The sequence below is a fragment of the Mytilus edulis genome, chromosome 13 (genome assembly GCF_963676685.1).
Source record: "Mytilus edulis chromosome 13, xbMytEdul2.2, whole genome shotgun sequence".
Classification (NCBI taxonomy): domain Eukaryota; kingdom Metazoa; phylum Mollusca; class Bivalvia; order Mytilida; family Mytilidae; genus Mytilus; species Mytilus edulis.
This window is the reverse complement of record NC_092356.1, coordinates 39,172,731-39,193,460: the sequence shown is the minus strand read 5'-3', so window position 1 is coordinate 39,193,460 and position 20,730 is coordinate 39,172,731. Positions and strand designations below refer to the sequence as shown.

General features: G+C 33.1%; 2 protein-coding genes across 2 annotated transcripts in view; both read left to right on the top strand.

The window, feature by feature from the left end:
* The window catches only part of LOC139501253 (uncharacterized), a 599,145-nt gene that overhangs the window by 437,354 nt on the left and 141,061 nt on the right, over positions 1-20,730 (top strand). The gene's annotated exons all lie outside the window — the stretch shown is intronic.
* On the top strand, positions 1,993-16,430 carry LOC139501040 (serine-rich adhesin for platelets-like). Its single transcript, XM_071289996.1, has 5 exons — positions 1,993-2,290; positions 10,294-10,680; positions 11,342-11,606; positions 13,586-14,067; positions 15,681-16,430. Exons 1-4 carry the CDS (start codon positions 2,251-2,253, stop codon positions 13,989-13,991), a joined length of 1,098 nt encoding a protein of 365 aa, XP_071146097.1. The 5' UTR covers positions 1,993-2,250; the 3' UTR covers positions 13,992-14,067; positions 15,681-16,430.

Genomic DNA, 20,730 nt, shown 5'->3' with positions numbered 1-20,730 from the left:
ATGCGAGTTTCCTTCAATGAGCCAGCATCCCAGCGCCAAAATATATGTATGAATGAACTATTCACTTGGCTCATACTACCAATTATTTATTTTTTCCTCTCGATTTTTTTGTTTTTTCCGATAATAAAAATTACAGTTTGCACACTGATGAAAGTGGCATTAAACACTAAAAATCGATAAATCCATCATTATTTTATTTCAGACGTGTTCGTCCCCGATCATTGGTTTGGTAAATATGAATCTATCAACTGGAATTGTTATTTCACTAGAGCAATCTTCATCACAAACTTGTTACTATATCTTTTGCATTATGACTGTAATATTTGCCGCTGGTCATGAAGCAGTTTCAGGGAAATTAATGATGTCTTCAATACCTCGAACAAAAGATACTTTTAAATCCGAAGTATGATGAAAACGTCAATCAACTTTATTAAATAAAAAAACAGTATATGAAAAAGAATTATAAAGGGTTGGAAGGACAATACATAATAAACTCTATACTACTTATTTATTTTTTTCTCATTTTTTTTGTATTTTCCGATGATAAAAATTACTGTTCGCATGAAATAGTCAATAGTGATGAAAGTAGCATTAAACACCAAAAATCATTTAATTGATCACTGTTTATTTCAGAAGTTTTCTATACCGATCATTGGTTTGATAAACAAGCTTGAAAAAAAATGTTGTTTCCAAAAGATCGTTTTTGAAGTTGTTCATCGAAGAATATTAATACGAATGAGTACCACATGTGATGGTATGAAAGAGATGCTTGATATTCTTTATACCATTATAGCAATTGTTTAATGGTTAACCTTTAGCAACATAAAGGAGAGGCGAACGATACCAAAGGGACATACATACTCGTTACTCACAATGAGTAGGCGAACGATACCAAAGGGACATACATACTCGTTACTCACAATGAGTAGGCGAACGATACCAAAGGGACATACATACTCGTCATCCTCATAATGATTGCACGAAAACAAAATCTGTATTGAAAGCAACGGAGTAACGACAGTCCTAAATTTGTGAACTTTTGTATTTTTGTATTTTTGTTTAATCTCAGTCAACAAAATTACACTAAAAATGAAACTATGTTCCATAAAACTAATTGTTTGGACGTATATAACAAGGCAGGCATATGCGCATGAATCAATATAAGAGACCATGCGTAGAGGGCAGATCTTGGGGCAGATGGTCCTAAATTCCAATTTTGGAAGTTAACATGCATTAAATACTTGCATTTTTTTAAACTGACAATATCTTTTCAAACAGTTTCGATTGTAATTGTAAACGGATCCACTTTAATAATATCTACATGCAAGTTAAAAATTCAATTCTTAGGACTCAGCTATACACCAATGACTATCTTTACTCAAAACAAATCATTACAAATGATATCTGTAAAGGACTTTTAGGGATTCTTTTAGATTGACATGGACTTTGTCATAGCTGCATACTATATGTTACCAATGGATATTCATTTCTCCTCATTCTTTACTCTCTAACCATAAAGTGTTTATTTCATCTTTATTAGTATCTTTACATTAAACCCCTTTGTGCACACTTGTTTTTTTCTAAATGTTATTTTTTTTAAATATTTTATTTTTATATATTACTGTATTACTTCTTCATCGTTAAGTCAGAAAAAGCGAATAAAGACATTACATTCGGAGAATAATAAATGCTTACTACTACTTTATCAAACTTTAACTATAGTCTGGCGGACGGTTATCTCATTGTCAACCATACTACATCTCATCGGTTTTATAAATCTCATTTATAATGACCTTGAAACATTTCATGAACATTGAGCGAACATTTTGCACTGAAAGCCTGGCTTTTCCAATGTTTATATCAGCAAGCCGGTCATATTTGAAATTTACCACAGTGACTATTTTCTTCAAAAAGCTAATGAATTCAAGATTCTGTTAAAGTGATCACAAAAACTTGCGCGCAAAAAGTTAAATATGTTAGGTGTCGCAATGCATTACGCATACGTATATGTCCACGCCTAATCTAGGATGAGTGTTTCTAAAAAATGATGTTTTTGCTTGATGTAAATACAAGTAAACAGTATATGTATCTTCATTCACAGCGTCCGGCTTTTTAAGGCGACAATATAGCGATTTCCGTTTTTGAAGGATCTACCACTTATCTACATATGCAAAAGCTAATATCTACACGGAAACAAAAATAAACACTATGAATTCAGATTGAAACATATTTAGAGGTTTGAAAAGCAAAATGATGATTGGGAAAACATATATTATTCTTCTTCTTATAGGTATGTAACCTTTAAACTTGGACTATTTAGTACATTATTTTTTTTTCTTGTGGTTTTAAAATATATTGGCATTTAATTCTTTAATATAAAATTCCCCATTCCTATTAGACTTTTTTCTAATTGGTATTTTAAATAATTATCAAACAAACTCATATAAACAATCATCAAACGAATCTAAAAAAAATTAAATGGATGTCAGGGACGACATCAAAAGTTCAATGAAGGATAAAAAAAACCTTTATTCATATTTTTTATTCACTGACCCCCCTACCCCCCTTTTAACTTAATTTGGGAAAAATTGATTGCACAATAAGGATATATGTAAAATCAATGTCAATTTATACAAAACTTGCAGTAATTTGACCCCCACCCCCAAACTATTTGAATTAAGTTTTTTTTATCCTTCATTGATTTTTTGATGTCGTCCCTGACAGGCGTCGAACAAAAACATAGATCGAGCCAAACTTTTATTTGTAGTTCACGGTGAAATACAAAACACTACACAGACGTGTCAGAAGTTATCTCGCAGCAACATTCAAAAACTAAGAACAAGGCAAAAAACAGTCTGAATCCAAAGTTTAGAGGAATTTAATGATGGGGAGAGCCCTTTGTATGTTAATAAGTTGTCTACGATCTCCATAATATATCAAACCCGACTTTAAAGTTGTTTTATAAGTATAATATTGTATAGGTACTTACCAATACAAAATAACAAGGGCAGGCCAATTATTCCTAAGCTTTTATAGATAGAATGTTCAAATTTGGCAGAGTGTTAATTGTCTGAATTTTATGCGCTACGTCTGTGGATTTCTAATAGGGCTAAACTTTTTTGACAGATGACAATCTCGAAGACAACACTGTCCGCTTGACCAATAACTGCATAAAAAACGGTGTTGTCACGAAATAAACTCTAGCGGACAACAAAATGATAAATTTATCAATGAGGCTGCAATTTTAAGCTGACCTGGACGACATTTTGTCTTTCTGGGAAGACTAGCATGTCGGTAACTGCTAGTAGCTCTATCATAATCTATGTATCAATATAATTTTGCTAAGTTTCTTTTGTTACATATTCTGAAATCAGGCTCGGACTTGTTATTAACTTAGTTTTGATTTGTGTTTATTTAATCTACATAGGCTTGAGGTTTGAGATCTCACTAATCATGTTTAATCCCGCCACATTTGTGTGCCTCTCCCAAGTCAGGAGCCTCTGGCCTTTGTAAGTCATGTACTTTTTATTTGTTTTAGTTCATTTATATTTTTAAAAATTTAGTATGACGTCAAAGGAGTAGGTCCGGTAAGGGCCGATTTTGGCCTCAAATTTCAGGTTCATCCAACGAAAGATTTTGGACACTTTTAAAACACTTAAGTGTCTATTTCAATTGATTCAATTAGTTTATGTGAGAGATTTTGGCTGATTTAGTCATTACAAACGCTTCGATTCAAGCCAAAATATGAAAAATCTATCAAATATGCCTAAAAACAACCAAAAACAGATGTTTTTTGTCAAAAATGAAAGTGACCGCATCCGTTTTCATCCTCAACCTTTATATATGTTATGTTTTATCGTCAAATAAAACTTACATTTCAATATTATGAATGAATACGAATGCGGCCACTTTCATTTTAGACGGAAACCGTCTAAAATTTAGCTACAATGGTCAAATTGTGAAGATTTCAGTAATTTAGCATGACTTAATGATGCTAGTACCCGATATATGTGCATTGTATAGTCAAAAACAGCCCATATTTATGTAGCAGATACATTCTACTTTCCAGTAAATAGCTAAAAGATTACATTTTCACAATTTTGTAAAATTGCTCCATTTTGGGGCCAAAAAGGGGTCTTACTGAACCTACTCCTTGGAAATTCCCTGAACTAGCACACATTTGTATAGGGGCCAGCTGAAGTTTACCTCCGGATGCGGGGTTTTCTCGCTGTGTTAAAAACTTATTGGTGGCCTTCGGTTATATTTTACTCTTTGATCGGGTTGTTGTTCTTTGACACATTCCCAATTTCTATTCTCTATTTTACTATACGTAACTGTGGTGTTTTTTGTTAGATACATTGGACGTTCTTAAACTACTTTATACGTAATAATATTCATGTATATATTTAAATAATTAAACAAGTGTGGATACAGATCAGTGTGGATAGTATGTTTGAATGTTTGACAGTGTTTTCTGACAAAAAAAGTTCTCTGTTTTCCCCATAGGGTTCTATGTTGTGCACAGTAACAGCCAACCTGTATCAAACACTTAAAATAGCAGCGTGTTTTATCTAATATGGAGTTTTAATGTTGAAGCCTGTCATAGAGGAGACACTAGTTTAAATCAGTGCCAACAGTTCATAGATTTAATTTAGCTAAACATTGCTATTAATAATGTTTAAACAAACAATCATTTCTGCATTACAAGCATATCCTATTTACAGTTGTACATGTCTTTAATAGTTTTTACTGATAACCGATTTAGATTACTGTAGCATTTGCAAGATCTTTAACAATTTCCCCAAGAAAATAAGCTATATAGAGACCCTTGCTGCAATCTTATCGTTTGAGCCATACCGAAATCCTAAGTAGAATAGTTATTTTTTGTAAAGGCTTAAACCAAAACATATTGTGATTGATCAACGTCCGAAACAATTGAAACTTTCCTATATGTGTAGGAACAATGAATTACTCATAGTACTTCGGAAATAGAAACGACGGGTTTTTCGTATATTTGTTTCAATAGCGGAAATCTTTTCAATACGCCCTTGAATTATTTAACTTCAACTTACTTTAACACTTTATGTTTGTACTTCGAGGTTTCGACTACATCGTAATAAAATCAGAACATGGGCTGCAACTGTCAGTCTAGTCTATGCGATTTGTTGCTGCTCATTCGTGTTTGATATATTGGTCATCTTAAACTTATGTTGACAAGTTTCCCTAATGAAAGTAATTCTATGAACACGAGTTTCGATCACTGGAATCTGTATGAACCAACACATGTTTTCCAATGAACTGGTGCATCTACTGATGGTTTCTCAGTCACTGATCCTGCTATTCGTTCAGTAGTCGAATTAGCAAGATCTGTTACCTCCGACGATTTAACGGTTCATGATTTACCAGAGTTTTCGTCGCTCGAACATATTATTTGATGAAAGTTTTCCTAGAAATACGTTTCGTACATGCTAAAATCAAAATCATAGGTTTATATTACTAATTTACATATTATATATTTAAAGTGCAATTTTAATAGATTTTCAATTGGTGTCATAATCTGAAGAGTTTAAACTAATGAGTGAATATAAAAATAATAAGACGTGGTATGATTTCCAATCAGACAGCTCTCCACAAGAGACCAAATGACACAGAAATTAGCAACTAAATGTCACCATACTGCCTTCGACAATGATTAAAACCCATACCGAATTGATGAATTTTTGAAGTTAAGGTATAGCCTTTCCAATAACTATGTCAGTGAAACAAATACAGAAGAAAATGACCATAGCTTTCAACTTTTTATATATTTAGAATAACTAATGGTAGTATACATCGTCTTAAATCTCGAATCAATTAAATGTAACACATTCAGCGCATAACTGTGACACATTCCATTGTGGTCAATGGGTTGATGTTGGTGGCTTGTTAAAATGCTGTACATTTTTTTTTAAATATTGCTTATGGATTAACGTCTTTGCATCGGAACTCAACACATTATATATTGTTGGCATGACACGGGTTATGTTCTTCTCATATATGTTATGATGGTGTGATACTAAACCCTAAATGGGAAGGATTGTGCCTGATATTCATATGATGAAGACATAATCTTTCAATCAGATTAATTGAAGTCTGGAGCTGGCATGTCAGTAAAGGACGAAACTGCTAGTAGTCTGTTGTTATTTATTTATTATTGTCATTTTGTTTATTTTCTTTGGTTACATCTTCTGACATCAGACTCGGACTTCTCTTGAACTGAATTTTGTTGTGCGCATTGTTATGCGTTTACTTGTCTACATTGGCTAGAAGTATAGGGGGAGGGTTGAGATCTCATAAACATGTTTAACCCGCCGCTTTTTTGCGCCTGTCCCAAGTCAGGAACCTCTGGCCTTTGTTAGTCTTGTATCATTTTTAATTTTAGTTTCTTGTGTACAATTTGGAATTGAGTATGGCGTTCATTATCACTGAAATAGTATATATATATTTGTTTAGGGGCCAGCTGAAGGACGCCTCCGGGTGCGGGAATTTCTCGCTGCATTTGTTGGTGACCTTAAGCTTCTGCTGTTGTCTGTTCTATGGTTGGGTTGTTGTCTCTTTGGCACATTCCCCATTTCCATTCTCAATCTTATAAGCCGAAAAAGATTTCAAGTTTTCCTCTTCAGAGATTTTTTTTCCAGTTTATGCAAATAACGCAATTGATATACTGTTGAGCATTTTATTTGGGCCATCTGATTTAGTTGCCAAGACTTACCATCAAATTAATGGAAACATGTGGACCCCCCCCCCTTTTTTTTTCTCAACGATGTTTGTTTCACCGGTCAACCAATTTTTACTCCACACCTTTACAACTAAAATAACAAATTTTCATTAACTACCTAGAAACCGCCTTAAGATAAAATAATGTTTTAAGCATATTGAAAAAAGTCTTATTTTTTTTAAATTTTAGATGAAAATTACACTTGTGCAGTCTAGTCATGAACATATCATGTTATATCAGTAAACTTCATCTTTCTTTGACATAAGTAACATTTGTATACTTAACATCCTTCATAGATTTACTCAACTTCCTTCACGGAAGTTTCTTACTTTGTACATGAATGTGGTTGAGGAGCTTAGTAATATGTACTTTGAAAATATTGACTTTTTTCAAATTTCAATTTATAATCAGTAATTTTTTTTATGAGGCAGAAGAAACTATCTCATATACACTATGAAAATGGTGTTTATATCTCAAACACATTTCTGAATGCATTGTGTGCACTTTTTACATGTTCAGGTGAAAAAATGTCTTATCCCTATAAACAAGTTTATGTTAAAAATGTGTTAACTAAAAGGATTTGTGGTGATATTCGGGCACAGGACGTTTGCGCTTTTTTACCTGTAAAACGATAGGACATTTGCGCTTCAAATGCTCTGGACATTTGCGCTTTTAATTTTGATTCACCTGTATTAAATTGACCGTATATTTGCGCTTTTATTTATATTTGTCATTAGTACGACCAATGGTCCCGAATCCTTCCCTGTCCACTATAACGAACAGTTCTACTCGACTCATCCTGCTATTACTTTCTTTTTCTTTTTGAAGAGTATTATTTAACAACAGTCTGTGAATTACATAAGATTCGATATATTGATGCACGGGCACCCCTGTCAAGAATTGAGAAATAAAAACTTGAATATATTTTGAAATTTGGGCATAATACCAGATAACAAGAGCTAAATTTGTTCACTCCTTGGGCTATTAAATGATTTTTTTAAAACTTTTAACCATAAAGAAAAAATATTACTCTGCCAGGTCACACATGCCGGTCCCAATCCCTGATTAAAGAGGAGGATAGACATAAAAATCAAATATTTCAAAAGCGCAAATGTCCTATGATTTGAAGCGCAAGTGTCCAAAAAAATAAGCGCAAATGTCCTATAAAAAGCGCAAACGTCCCGCGCCGTGATATTCAAGACGTGTGTAAACAGTTAATGTGCTTACATAGGAAATGTGTGTAAATATTAAACATAATCCTAAACGATTAATACTGTTTACAGCTAATTTCCTAATGCATGTAAATCAAGACTTTGGTTAGCTTGCTTTCTTTGTTAATGTATGGTAACATTGTAATTGGGATAACGTCCAATCATTTAATTATAATAATACTGGTTGAAATATGCCTACATCTATTGTTTAAAGATGTCAATGTTAATTATAAAGCTTGAATTTGCAGCTTTCTGAAAATGAACGTTTCATATTGTTTTCTACACATTTTGAGACATCATACCCTGTCTCATTAGTTAATCACAGATAAATCCTACCGAAAGTGTTTTGCGCTTTAAAGTCTTACTTATACCGGAGTATCAAAAGCTATGCACACGTCTTACTTTCCTAATCTAAATAACTGTTGGGGCTAAAAGACTCTTTTAATACGCATTCCTTGACTAAAGGCCTTACTTGTTTCAAAGAAACCAATTGTGAAACTCCTATTCATATTTGTTTTCGAATGTTTTGGTGATTTTAATCGACAAAACATAAACTTCACTATTCCCTTATAAACAGGACAGCGGTGATATTGCTAAACGGGCCATCTTATTGCAAATTGATTATTTCTCAGCCGAGTGATTGTTGAAGTTGTATATTAGTGGGGTTGTTGGCTGTACTTCCATTGGGTTTAAACACTTTCATACGTAAACATAAAAATAGAATACCATTTCCACATATAATGGGATGGAACTTATTTTATAAAATTAGGGAAATGTAGATTGAATACCAATAAGACAACTATCCACCAAATTTTAAACGAATTAGATGTAAGCAATTAGTCCTTCAACAATGAGAAAGGCCCGGACATGAAAATATTAAATAATTAAAAAAAAAATAACGGCCTAATGTATAACAAAACAGTTTACGAAACACAAATATGACAAACATGAACAAACGACAACCACTGAGCTACAGGCTCTTGACTTGGGACAAGCACAAGAAGAATGTGGCAGGTTAATCATGTTTTTGAGTGCTCAACCCTACCCTAACCTTTGACAGTGGTGTATCAGTATAACATAAGAATGAGACTAAAATATCAAGCAAGCAGTACAAATCCAACATCCTATAGATTTTGCGCAAAGACGGCATTAACAGTCGAAGAAAACATGACATCGTACAATGCCAAACTATAAGTATCGACAGATTGTAGTACCGTGAATGTGCATATGTGTAATATTTAGTATGGTTTACATTTATTGATAGCAAAATCAATATTTACACCAATAAAAACAATTATAAACAAATATTTAATTACAGTATTGAATAGGTAACCTTTAAGAATAAGATTATTTAGAGGATGAATAAGTTTACCTGGATCGTATCTAAATTTCCGTGCTGTACAACATAACCGTCAAATTTTAGATGTGCTATTCTGTTTGGAATAAGTTTTCTTCGTGTACATCAAAACGCACAGATCAAATACTAGTATTTGTATTTGTGAAAGAATTTAGTAAAGGTTTTATAAGAAATTAGTGATTAAGAAATCTCTGACTTTTATAATTTACCAGCAATACACGTTTTACGCTCATTAAAATCCAAAAAGTTACTTCAGACTAAAATATAGCGAACGAGTTGGGATATGCAAACACCGTAAGATGGCTTCAAAGGATCATCATGGTCCAAAAATGGAAGTTTACAATAATTTGTGTATAAAGTTTTTGGTGTAAAACTGACATATCTAAAACAAGGAAAGGAAGTTATTGCTGTTGATATTAGATAAATTCTAAGTAAATTTTGATTTCTTATCTTTACATTATAATCCTGTCTGTTCACAATCGAGAAGTAGTCTTCCTATCGCAACCAATATAGATGTAAGACATAAGTCATAAAGCTTTATTTAGAGTCGGTATAAGCATTACAAGTACAAACATAAGCTCTGAAGAGCTTTTAAAACCGACAGAATGTCCGTCCAATAATGTGTAAATAGACTAAATAAACCATTTATCTTTTGCTAGGTTCAATAGCGTTTTCAAATGGAGCAACAACAGGTTCGTCTGCGACAGAATGACGGTCCAATAATGTGTAAATAGACTAAATAAACCATTTATCTTTTGCTAGGTTCAATAGCATTTTCAAATGGAGCAACAACAGGTTCGTCTGCGACAGAATGACGGTCCAATAATGTGTAAATAGACTAAATAAACCATATATTTTTTGCTAAGTTCAATAGCGTTTTCAAATGGAGCAACAACAGGTTCGTCTGCGACAGAATGACGGTCCAATAATGTGTAAATAGACTAAATAAACCATTTATCTTTTGCTAGGTTCAATAGCGTTTTCAAATGGAGCAACAACAGGTTCGTCTGCAACTACAGATGCTATGGAGCCTTCTACGATTGAACAGAATTCTCAGTCTGCTGCTGCAACAACAGTGATGTCAAATGACGCCGTAACCACTATGGCGTCTGTTGATGCAACAACTAATCCCCAACTGGAGCCTACAACAGTCATGGCTGAAACAACACAAGAGACTATGACAACAGAACCAATGATGGATACAACAACAAGAATAATGATGGATCCTAAAACAACAAAAATTATGGAAACAACAACAGAAAAAATTATGACTCCAACAACAGAAAAAATGATGGACACAACAACAGGCCCAATGATACCGGTAACAAGAATGGCGTTAACAACAACTCCATATTGTATGTATAATTCGTTAGGACTCATCTTAGTATTCCAGTTCTATGTTTTAAAAAAAAAACTATTTTATAACATGATTTATAGTAATGCATGAACTGACATTCGAAAATATATTGCAAGTCCAGTTTAAAAAAAAATCTATTATGACATTATAAATGCATACTGATATCCAGATACTTTCAAGTTTAGAACCCATTCAACACCAATTGAATCATTTGATACTGACTTCCAGCTGTTATTAGTAATATTACACTTAAATTTGAAAGATCTTATTGTTTAGTGAATAAATTTGTTGTAAAGTGTACAAAGAAGAAAATATTATACTGTAGTTAATATTGTATAAGAATTGCTTCGTCTTTTTTTTTAATGAAAAAATCTGTACTCTACACAATGAGAACTACGTTCACAGAACGTCGATAAATGACAATTCATGTTGAGTTGAGGAACAGCAATAAAAGTGCACACCTTTCCGTTTTTTCGTGTTTGTTTTTTTCTGTGCTTGTTGTGATTTTGTTTTATGGGTGTATACCCCATATCCTTTGGGTTTGTTTTTTTCTACTAAAGCAACAATTTTTGATTGATTGGTTTAACTATTGGAAAACAAAATCCAACATATTTTTTATTTCAATTACTTACTTTTATTTTTTGTCTAACATCTTGCAGCTGGTAATACGCAGACACAAGAATCAGATTTTGGAAGAGTGGGTCTGATAGCTTTTGGACTTATGTTTGCAATTTCCATTATACTTCTTGTCTTGCTGATCGTCATGGTATATCGATTCAAGAATCAGTCTGGTACCTATAAAACAAACGAGGGATCCAGTCCAAGGCATATGATGGATGGAATTCATATGACAATGCCGATGGATAATGGTGGACTCGATAACGTGCACACCATTGACCTTGATAAAGGTGAAGGGGAAGACAGGTATTTACAAATATAGATATACGTGTTTCAATCTGATCGGTTATTACACCAGACAACTCTTATCTTAATTTCTGGTTGTTAATTATAGCCATGTATTGTGACAGATATTTGACATAAATTTTGGACATAGACGACGTTACAATTGTTAATTAAATTTATAAATCAAGTGAAAGTTAGACACAATAAAAAAGTTACTTTCAAAACTTTTATATCTAGCTATTGAAGGTAGAATATATGTTATGATGAAATCGGCATAATGGCGGATATAGTTCTGGTGTAAGCTTCAATAAGAAAAGTTCAGTAAGTTCATTATTTATCATATAGCAGGAAAATTCATATTTAGAAATGTTCAACTGCAGCAGCCTGGCATAACCAGTTATTGCCTTTTTCATGACATGCAAGGTCACAAATTCAACCCCGCGAAATATTCGTTTAATTTGAGGATATTGGCTATTAAAGGACTCTGATAATATGTATCAGTATTTCGTGTGTATCTTAGTCTTGAAAACATCTAATTAACAATCATGGTGATCTCAGAAGAAAGTCTAAATACGGTCATTTATCCGATATAAACGTAATAAACATTAATGTTTATATGAATAGATAGCGAACACGTGAAACTGGATTTTCTAGGTCTGTTTGATTTCATACACTAGGTTAAGAAAGTATGATTAACATGAGTTTTTTTCGGATCGAATTTACTGATGATTGACTGGTTCATAAACACATGTACCTAATAATTTCCTTTAACTAAATAACAGGACATTACACAAATAGCTGTCACAGTGATGTTCTAGCTATAAAATCTTTCAGGTTCAATCTACCATTTTCTACATTAGAAAATGTCTGTATCAAGTCAGGAATATGACAGTTGTTATCCATTCGTTTGATGTGATTGAGCTTTTGATTTTGCCATTTGATTAGGGACTTTGCGTTTTGAATTTTCCTCGGAGTATTTTTGTGATTTTATTTTTTATACACAAATGTCTTCAGTTCTTAGAAACATCAATTTACAATTACATCTTATATTCAATGCATAATGTACTTTTTGCATTCATTACCTTTTTTCATTTTTTTTTATACTCAAATGAAGTTATACATATTTCTGTTTTCATCGTAATTGATTCCGCGATATTTTGAGTTTTTTAAAGCAACACTTTTTTTCTATTATTCAGAGGTGCCTTATTGCCTTTTTCATGACATGCAAGGTCACAAATTCAACCCTGCGAAATATTCGTTTAATTTGAGGATATTGGCTATTAAAGGACTCTGATAATATGTATCAGTATTTCGTGTGTATCTTAGTCTTGACAACATCTAATTAACAATCATGGTGATCTCAGAAGAAAGTCTAAATACGGTCATTTATCCGATATAAACGTAATAAACATTAATGTTTATATGAATAGATAGCGAACACGTGAAACTGGATTTTCTAGGTCTGTTTGATTTCATATACTAGGTTAAGAAAGTATGATTAATATGAGTTTTTTCGGATCGAATTTACTGATGATTGACTGGTTCATAAACACATGTACCTAATAATTTCCTTTAACTAAATAACAGGACATTACACAAATAGCTGTCACATTGATGTTCTAGCTATAAAATCTTTCAGGTTCAATCTACCATTTTCTACATTAGAAAATGTCTGTATCAAGTCAGGAATATGACAGTTGTTATCCATTCGTTTGATGTGATTGAGCTTTTGATTTTGCCATTTGATTAGGGACTTTGCGTTTTGAATTTTCCTCGGAGTATTTTTGTGATTTTATTTTTTATACACAAATGTCTTCAGTTCTTAGAACCATCAATTTACAATTACATCTTATATTCAATGCATAATGTACTTTTTGCATTCATTACCTTTTTTCATTTTTTTTATACTCAAATGAAGTTATAAATATTTCTGTTTTCATCGTTATTGATTCCGCGATATTTTGAGTTTTTTAAAGCAACACTTTTTTTCTATTATTCAGAGGTGCTGGAGTTAGTACGTTTGCGGCAGTGAATGAACAAGAAAATCAACATGGGAATGGAGTAAAAAGTTCTTTCGGTGCTACCGACAAATCCGAATTCAAAATGGCGGATTCGGGATCAATAAATAATTTGCTTCACACAGAAGAATCTGATAAAAACGATGATTCCGATAAAGAATCAGACACGGAGAATCCATCTACATTCATTGGACTGAAAGTAGAACCATCAACTGGCGCCTCGGTGGAATCGCTCGAACGATTGAAAGAAACTGATAACTTGATGGACGACGACGAAAAGGATGATGATTCCAGTAGTTCTGAATCAGAGGACGATGAAGATTTACCCCCACCAGCCTTATCAGATTCAGACAATGATGATAAAAATAAGGACGATTCCGAAGTCTAGGTTTTTTAATTGGCTATTTTATTTTATTTTAAAAATTTGTTTCATTATTCGGATTGTGATTCTGCTCGGTCTTTTTGTACAGACATATATGAGACAATATCTGAAAAAGTCTAATTTTTGGAAATAAGAAAAAACAAAAAAATTTTTTTTAGACCCAGTATTTTAATAGCACAAATCGAAGAACACACATTGGGGATCTAGGAACTGTTGTCTGTAATTCGAACAATTGTTTAATAAGGAAACAATGGCTATTTTAAAAATGGTACAAAACAAATCCAGTTCTTTCCTGTTACCAAAGTGAATCAATTTTAAAAAGTTTCTAATGGGAATAAGGAATAAGTTTAAGACAATATTTGTGGTTTACTAGTATATCCTGCAATAGTTTATCAAATGCCAATTATTTATTTTAGCATTTGCAATACAAAAGGTTTAGAAATATACTTAAATATAGTCAGATATGTCGGTAACATGAAAGAATCTTGAGTAACAGCACAACGGTAACAGGACAGAGTTGGTAACATAAAGGATTTTTCTGCTTTATTTTAAAGTTTAAGAAAAATACACCATTTTAAATTGGTAACAATTGGAAGATAACAGCAAACAATGTCATTTATCCTTTGAAACTGTATTTGCAAGATGAAAATCTGCCTAGGTAAGGAAAAATTCTAAAATAAATTCCTTTCTGTTACTATCTACTAAACTAGAATTGCACAATGTTCTCTGCTGTTACCAAAAGCAAAAAACCTATTTTTTTATTAAATATACTGTATATTATTTAGAAATTTATTTAATATGATGGTGATAACTTATATTAAATAAAATGGTTGGCATATAGTAGATTAACTTTTCGATTCTTCAGTGAAATTGTCTTGAACATCCTTCCTGTTACTGATGATGGTTATGCTGTTACTTTTTATCAGGTAACATGACAGAACGTAACAGAAAGGAATTACGCGATAGTTTTTGTCCTTTTTATCACATTAAATGTAAGTGTATTTCCTGTGACATATAACTTTTAAAAAGACGATATAAAAACACACTTAATGCTGTGGTGCACACTTAAAAATATTCTCAGAAAGTGTAAGAAAAGGCTGTAACAGGATAGAACACCAATAAGTATTTTTCTATAAATTCTTACCTTGGATGGGCTTGAATTTTCAAACCTGGCCGCCTTTCCAACTATTTCTTTGTACTAATGCATTCAGGAAATGATGCTCTTCACAATACATAATGGGAAAATAACTCTTGGTCTTGTAAACGTTTCCACAGGTAAAAAAAAAACCAGTGGTAACAGGAGGGAAATCACCCCTGGGGACAATTTTTTTTTCTCTTAAAATTTGCAAAATTTTATTACATGCTATAGTTATAATATAAAAAGACAAATTAGGGGCAAGTTTATTATATAATATATCATATATGTGAGAATCGGACGCCTGTTTAATTAATTTGGATATTATTTGAATGATTTAGTTTTCAAAAAAACACAGGGGACAACATGATTTTAGGGGGGGTTGAACATTTAAATTTCAATATTTTATTGGAAGAAATATAAGAATGAGTGTTTAATTGGCAGGCCATGGTGCATTATATAATTTAGTTTATACTAAAACTTAAAATTTTCAAAAAAGATGGTTGAATAAAAAAATAATTGGTGGTGAAGTGCGGGACATGGAAATTAGACTTTTTCAGATATTGTCTCATATACATATGACTAATTTTTGTCGACAATATAATTGATCTGATCATACATCAACAACTAGGCCTGTAAAATGAATGATAGATTATGTGAATGTGTCGTTTTAATTTGTTTATTTGCGTTCTAATTAAATTGTTCATCATGATCATCATCGTCATCATTATCATTATCATCATCATCACCATAACGTCATCATCATCATGTAATGAATGTATTAGTGTATATATTAAAATATTTAAATCTGTTTTAATCAGATCAAGTATACTTCCAAATTCTGTCTCTTTCTCAACTACAAAGTTGCATTTCTTTTATCAATAGATTAAAAAAAATGACAAATTTAAGACTGATGACGAACCGTATCAAAGGATTAGTGGTCAACGACATACAGACATAACTCCACTGATATTTCAAGTCTAAGTGGGGATACTCGAAAATCTTCAAACAAATTTTTAGACATCTATAACGTAACTGTCCTACCAAACTTATAAATAAAATAACTTGAAAAAAGTAATCGAGAATTAAAGTGGTGAAATCTCCCGCCTTCACTACTTGGTGTATTGGAGCAGATGGTCTGTGCTATCTGCTGGGCCTCATTCTCAGTGTACATATTATATAAAGTTATTAATAATGTATGATTGTATTTAATTTCATTGTTCGAATGATTGTTTGTTGTTAAAACATCTATAGACAGTTTCAACCATTAATAAATTAACAAATAAAGATTTAAAGAAGATTAAGTTTAATGTGACGTATTCTGTTGATTATCAAGGAAATTACATTTCCTGTGTAAAATCTGTAAAATCTGTAAAAGGACGAGAAGAAATTAGTATAAACGGTTTATCTGATTTTACATGTTAATCGGATAATAACATAATATCTTTATGAATGGTGTTTGTAGAAATATTCTCATTTTTAAACACCATAAAACACTAAGATCCTAAGCTTAGATCCGATGGATCGCCTATCGTTCCCTTTTGATGATGGCAAAGTATCTCTTCTGTGTTTTAATGGATGTATACCAATAAAACACTAAGATCCTCAGCTGAGATCCGATGAATCGCCTATCGTTCCCTTTTGATGATGGCAAAGTATCTCTTCTGTGTTTTAATGGATGTATACCAATAAAATACTAAGATTCTCAGCTGAGATCCGATGGATCGCCTATCTTTCCCTTTTGATGATGGCAAAGTATGTCTTCTGTGTTTTAATGGATGTATACCAATAAAATACTAAGATTCTCAGCTGAGATCCGATGGATCGCCTATCTTTCCCTTTTGATTATGGCAAAGTATGTCTTCTGTGTTTTAATGGATGTATACCAATAAAATACTAAGATTCTCAGCTGAGATCCGATGGATCGCCTATCTTTCCCTTTTGATGATGGCAAAGTGTGTCTTCTGTGTTTTAATGGATGTATACCAATAAAACAATAAGATCCTCAGCTGAGATCCGATGGATCGCCTATCTTTCCCTTTTGATGATGGCAAAGTATGTCTTCTGTGTTTTAATGGATGTATACCAATTAAACACTAAGATCCTCAGCTGAGATCCGATGGATCGTCTATCTTCCCCTTTTGATGACGGCAACGTATGTCTTCTGTGTTTTAATGGATGTATACCAATTAAACACTAAGATCCTCAGCTGAGATCCGATGGATCGCCTATCGTTCCCTTTTGATGATGGCAAAGTATGTCTTCTGTGTTTTAATGGATGTATACCAATTAAACACTAAGATCCTCAGCTGAGATCCGATGGATCGTCTATCTTCCCCTTTTGATGACGGCAACGTATGTCTTCTGTGTTTTAATGGATGTATACCAATTAAACACTAAGATCCTCAGCTGAGATCCGATGGATCGCCTATCGTTCCCTTTTGATGACGGCAACGTATGTCTTCTGTGTTTTAATGGATGTATACCAATTAAACACTAAGATCCTCAGCTGAGATCCGATGGATCGCCTATCTTTCCCTTTTGATGACGGCAAAGTATGTCTTCTGTGTTTTAATGGATGTATACCAATAAAACACTAAGATCCTCAGCTGAGATCCGATGGATCGCCTATCTTTCCCTTTTGATGATGCCAAAGTGTCTCTTCTTTGTTTTAATGGATGTATACCAATTAAACACTAAGATCCTCAGATGAGATCCGATGGATCGCCTATCTTTCCCTTTTGATGATGCCAAAGTGTCTCTTCTGTGTTTTAATGGATGTATACCAATAAAATACTAAGATTCTCAGCTGAGATCCGATGGATCGCCTATCTTTCCCTTTTGATTATGGCAAAGTATGTCTTCTGTGTTTTAATGGATGTATACCAATAAAATACTAAGATTCTCAGCTGAGATCCGATGGATCGCCTATCTTTCCCTTTTGATGATGGCAAAGTGTGTCTTCTGTGTTTTAATGGATGTATACCAATAAAACAATAAGATCCTCAGCTGAGATCCGATGGATCGCCTATCTTTCCCTTTTGATGATGGCAAAGTATGTCTTCTGTGTTTTAATGGATGTATACCAATTAAACACTAAGATCCTCAGCTGAGATCCGATGGATCGTCTATCTTCCCCTTTTGATGACGGCAACGTATGTCTTCTGTGTTTTAATGGATGTATACCAATTAAACACTAAGATCCTCAGCTGAGATCCGATGGATCGCCTATCGTTCCCTTTTGATGATGGCAAAGTATGTCTTCTGTGTTTTAATGGATGTATACCAATTAAACACTAAGATCCTCAGCTGAGATCCGATGGATCGTCTATCTTCCCCTTTTGATGACGGCAACGTATGTCTTCTGTGTTTTAATGGATGTATACCAATTAAACACTAAGATCCTCAGCTGAGATCCGATGGATCGCCTATCGTTCCCTTTTGATGACGGCAACGTATGTCTTCTGTGTTTTAATGGATGTATACCAATTAAACACTAAGATCCTCAGCTGAGATCCGATGGATCGCCTATCTTTCCCTTTTGATGACGGCAACGTATGTCTTCTGTGTTTTAATGGATGTATACCAATAAAACACTAAGATCCTCAGCTGAGATCCGATGGATCGCCTATCTTTCCCTTTTGATGATGCCAAAGTGTCTCTTCTTTGTTTTAATGGATGTATACCAATAAAACACTAAGATCCCCAGCTTAGATCCGATGGATCGTCTATCTTCCCCTTTTGATGATGGCAAAGTATCTCTTCTGTGTTTTAATGGATGTCTGTATACCATGTTTGCAACTTCCAAGCAAGGACCGAAGCTCAAACTCGGCAATCAAACGCAGGACTTCGGGAAAGTTCGGAGACCCGACAACCTTGCTTCGGAAGTTACCATGTTTGTCGAAGTTAGTCAGTCCTCATCTTTGAACACATCTGATACGGTGCTTTTTTTGTCAGCAATTTGCTTGTTGTCCGCTATTACTTTTTGTCCGATACTTTTGCTTTTTGTCCGTGGCTTTTTGTCCGTAATGCTTTTTGTCGTCTTATATTGCATGTAAAGTATACATTCATTGAAATTACAGAACACTAGTAAACACGCTAATATACCCCCCCCCCCCCCCCAATTTCACTGGGTAAACAAATTCTCACCAGATTCACAAGTTCATAGACTCCTAAATAAGTCAATGATAATAATTTTCTTGTGTATATGCACGGCTGTTCGACCTCAGGAATAGATTGACTTATCTGTATTTGGCAAAACATTTTGAATTTCTGGTCCTCAGTGTTCTTCAACTTTGTTCTTCGTTTGGCCTTTTTAACATTTTTTTTATTAGAACGTCACTGTTTAGTCTTTTGTAGTCTGGCGCAAAAATAAAATTTCAATCCTTGTATCTATGATGAGTTTATCTACATAGTATCTCCTTGCAGTCTACAAAGTAACATAAAAATCCTGTTATGTAGTATCAGAGGAATTGCGATGACAAACTGTTGCATTAGTATATTTAGGCCAAAATTCGAAGTTCAAAGGGGCATAACTCTAAGAAAAAATATATTGAATCGTCATTTCCTGTCGATATTACATGTACGAAGTAGTCATGGACAAAGATATGTCTGATTAATACAGTATACCTAATCAAATATTTGGGTATTTTGACTCAAGCTTATTTCAAATATGCTACAAGTAGGAATTGTAGTTTGCCCAAAATAAAAAAGAAGAAAGGAAAAAATGTTCACTAAACACTGAAGAAAAACCAACGTGGAACACATTTAAATCCGATTTGCGGTCAGGAGCTCAAGTTAGACCCATTGGTGTCCTTCGGCTGTTATTTGCTCTTTGGTCGGTTTGTTGTCTCTTTGACACATTCCCCATTTCCATTCTCAATTTAATAGAAGTTTTTTGTCCAATACTTTCACTCGTTTGTTTCTTACGATAATCAAGTAATCGTATAGAAATGCTGCTTTCTATAACCAATTTAAATCGGCCAGTATCAGTGAGTATATCATTCTACTGGATAAGTTGGAAATAATGCCTATAACTCTTTCTTTTAAAAAATGTAAAATCTTTTTGAATTGTAAATATATATACATGTATATCATTTTTTATATTTAACTTGAGTTGACAATGTTTTTACGATATTGCAATAGTAGGTGAAAAAAAAACCCACGCAAATAAGATATCAATACGCGAATAATGTTTGTATAATTATAAAAGTCAGTGGTAGCTGTTACCCTGTATAAAGTCATTTTTCTTGTTAATACAGGAAAACCCTCATTAAAGTCAGCTTCGTGATAAAATATTTGGAAAACCACATCAGTTGTGAAATGTACACGTTATCTGATGCAGCAAGAGGAACTGAAAGACGGGAAATTTGTGATGTTTCATGTGTATCGTCTCTCTTGTGCATTTTAGTTTCAGTTTTCCCATTTTGTACAAACACTTTAAAAATTGGGACATTATTTACTCATATCGTCAATGTTCGTTGGGATAAATTCATTCAGCTTGTTGAATAAAGTATTATCAACAATAAGTACAGCATCAAGGTATCTGGTTTTATTGTTGAAAATGTCCATTTATATACCAATTTTTTTTATTTTCCCTTTCTCAAATTT

Bases quoted from the DNA above. Each gene is read 5' to 3' on its own strand.
- LOC139501040 (XM_071289996.1), top strand. From the start codon at position 2,251: ATGATGATTGGGAAAACATATATTATTCTTCTTCTTATAG. The intron at 10,681-11,341 runs GTATGTATAATT...AACATCTTGCAG, and splicing joins GTTAACAACAACTCCATATT to CTGGTAATACGCAGACACAA. The intron at 11,607-13,585 runs GTATTTACAAAT...TCTATTATTCAG, and splicing joins AAAGGTGAAGGGGAAGACAG to AGGTGCTGGAGTTAGTACGT.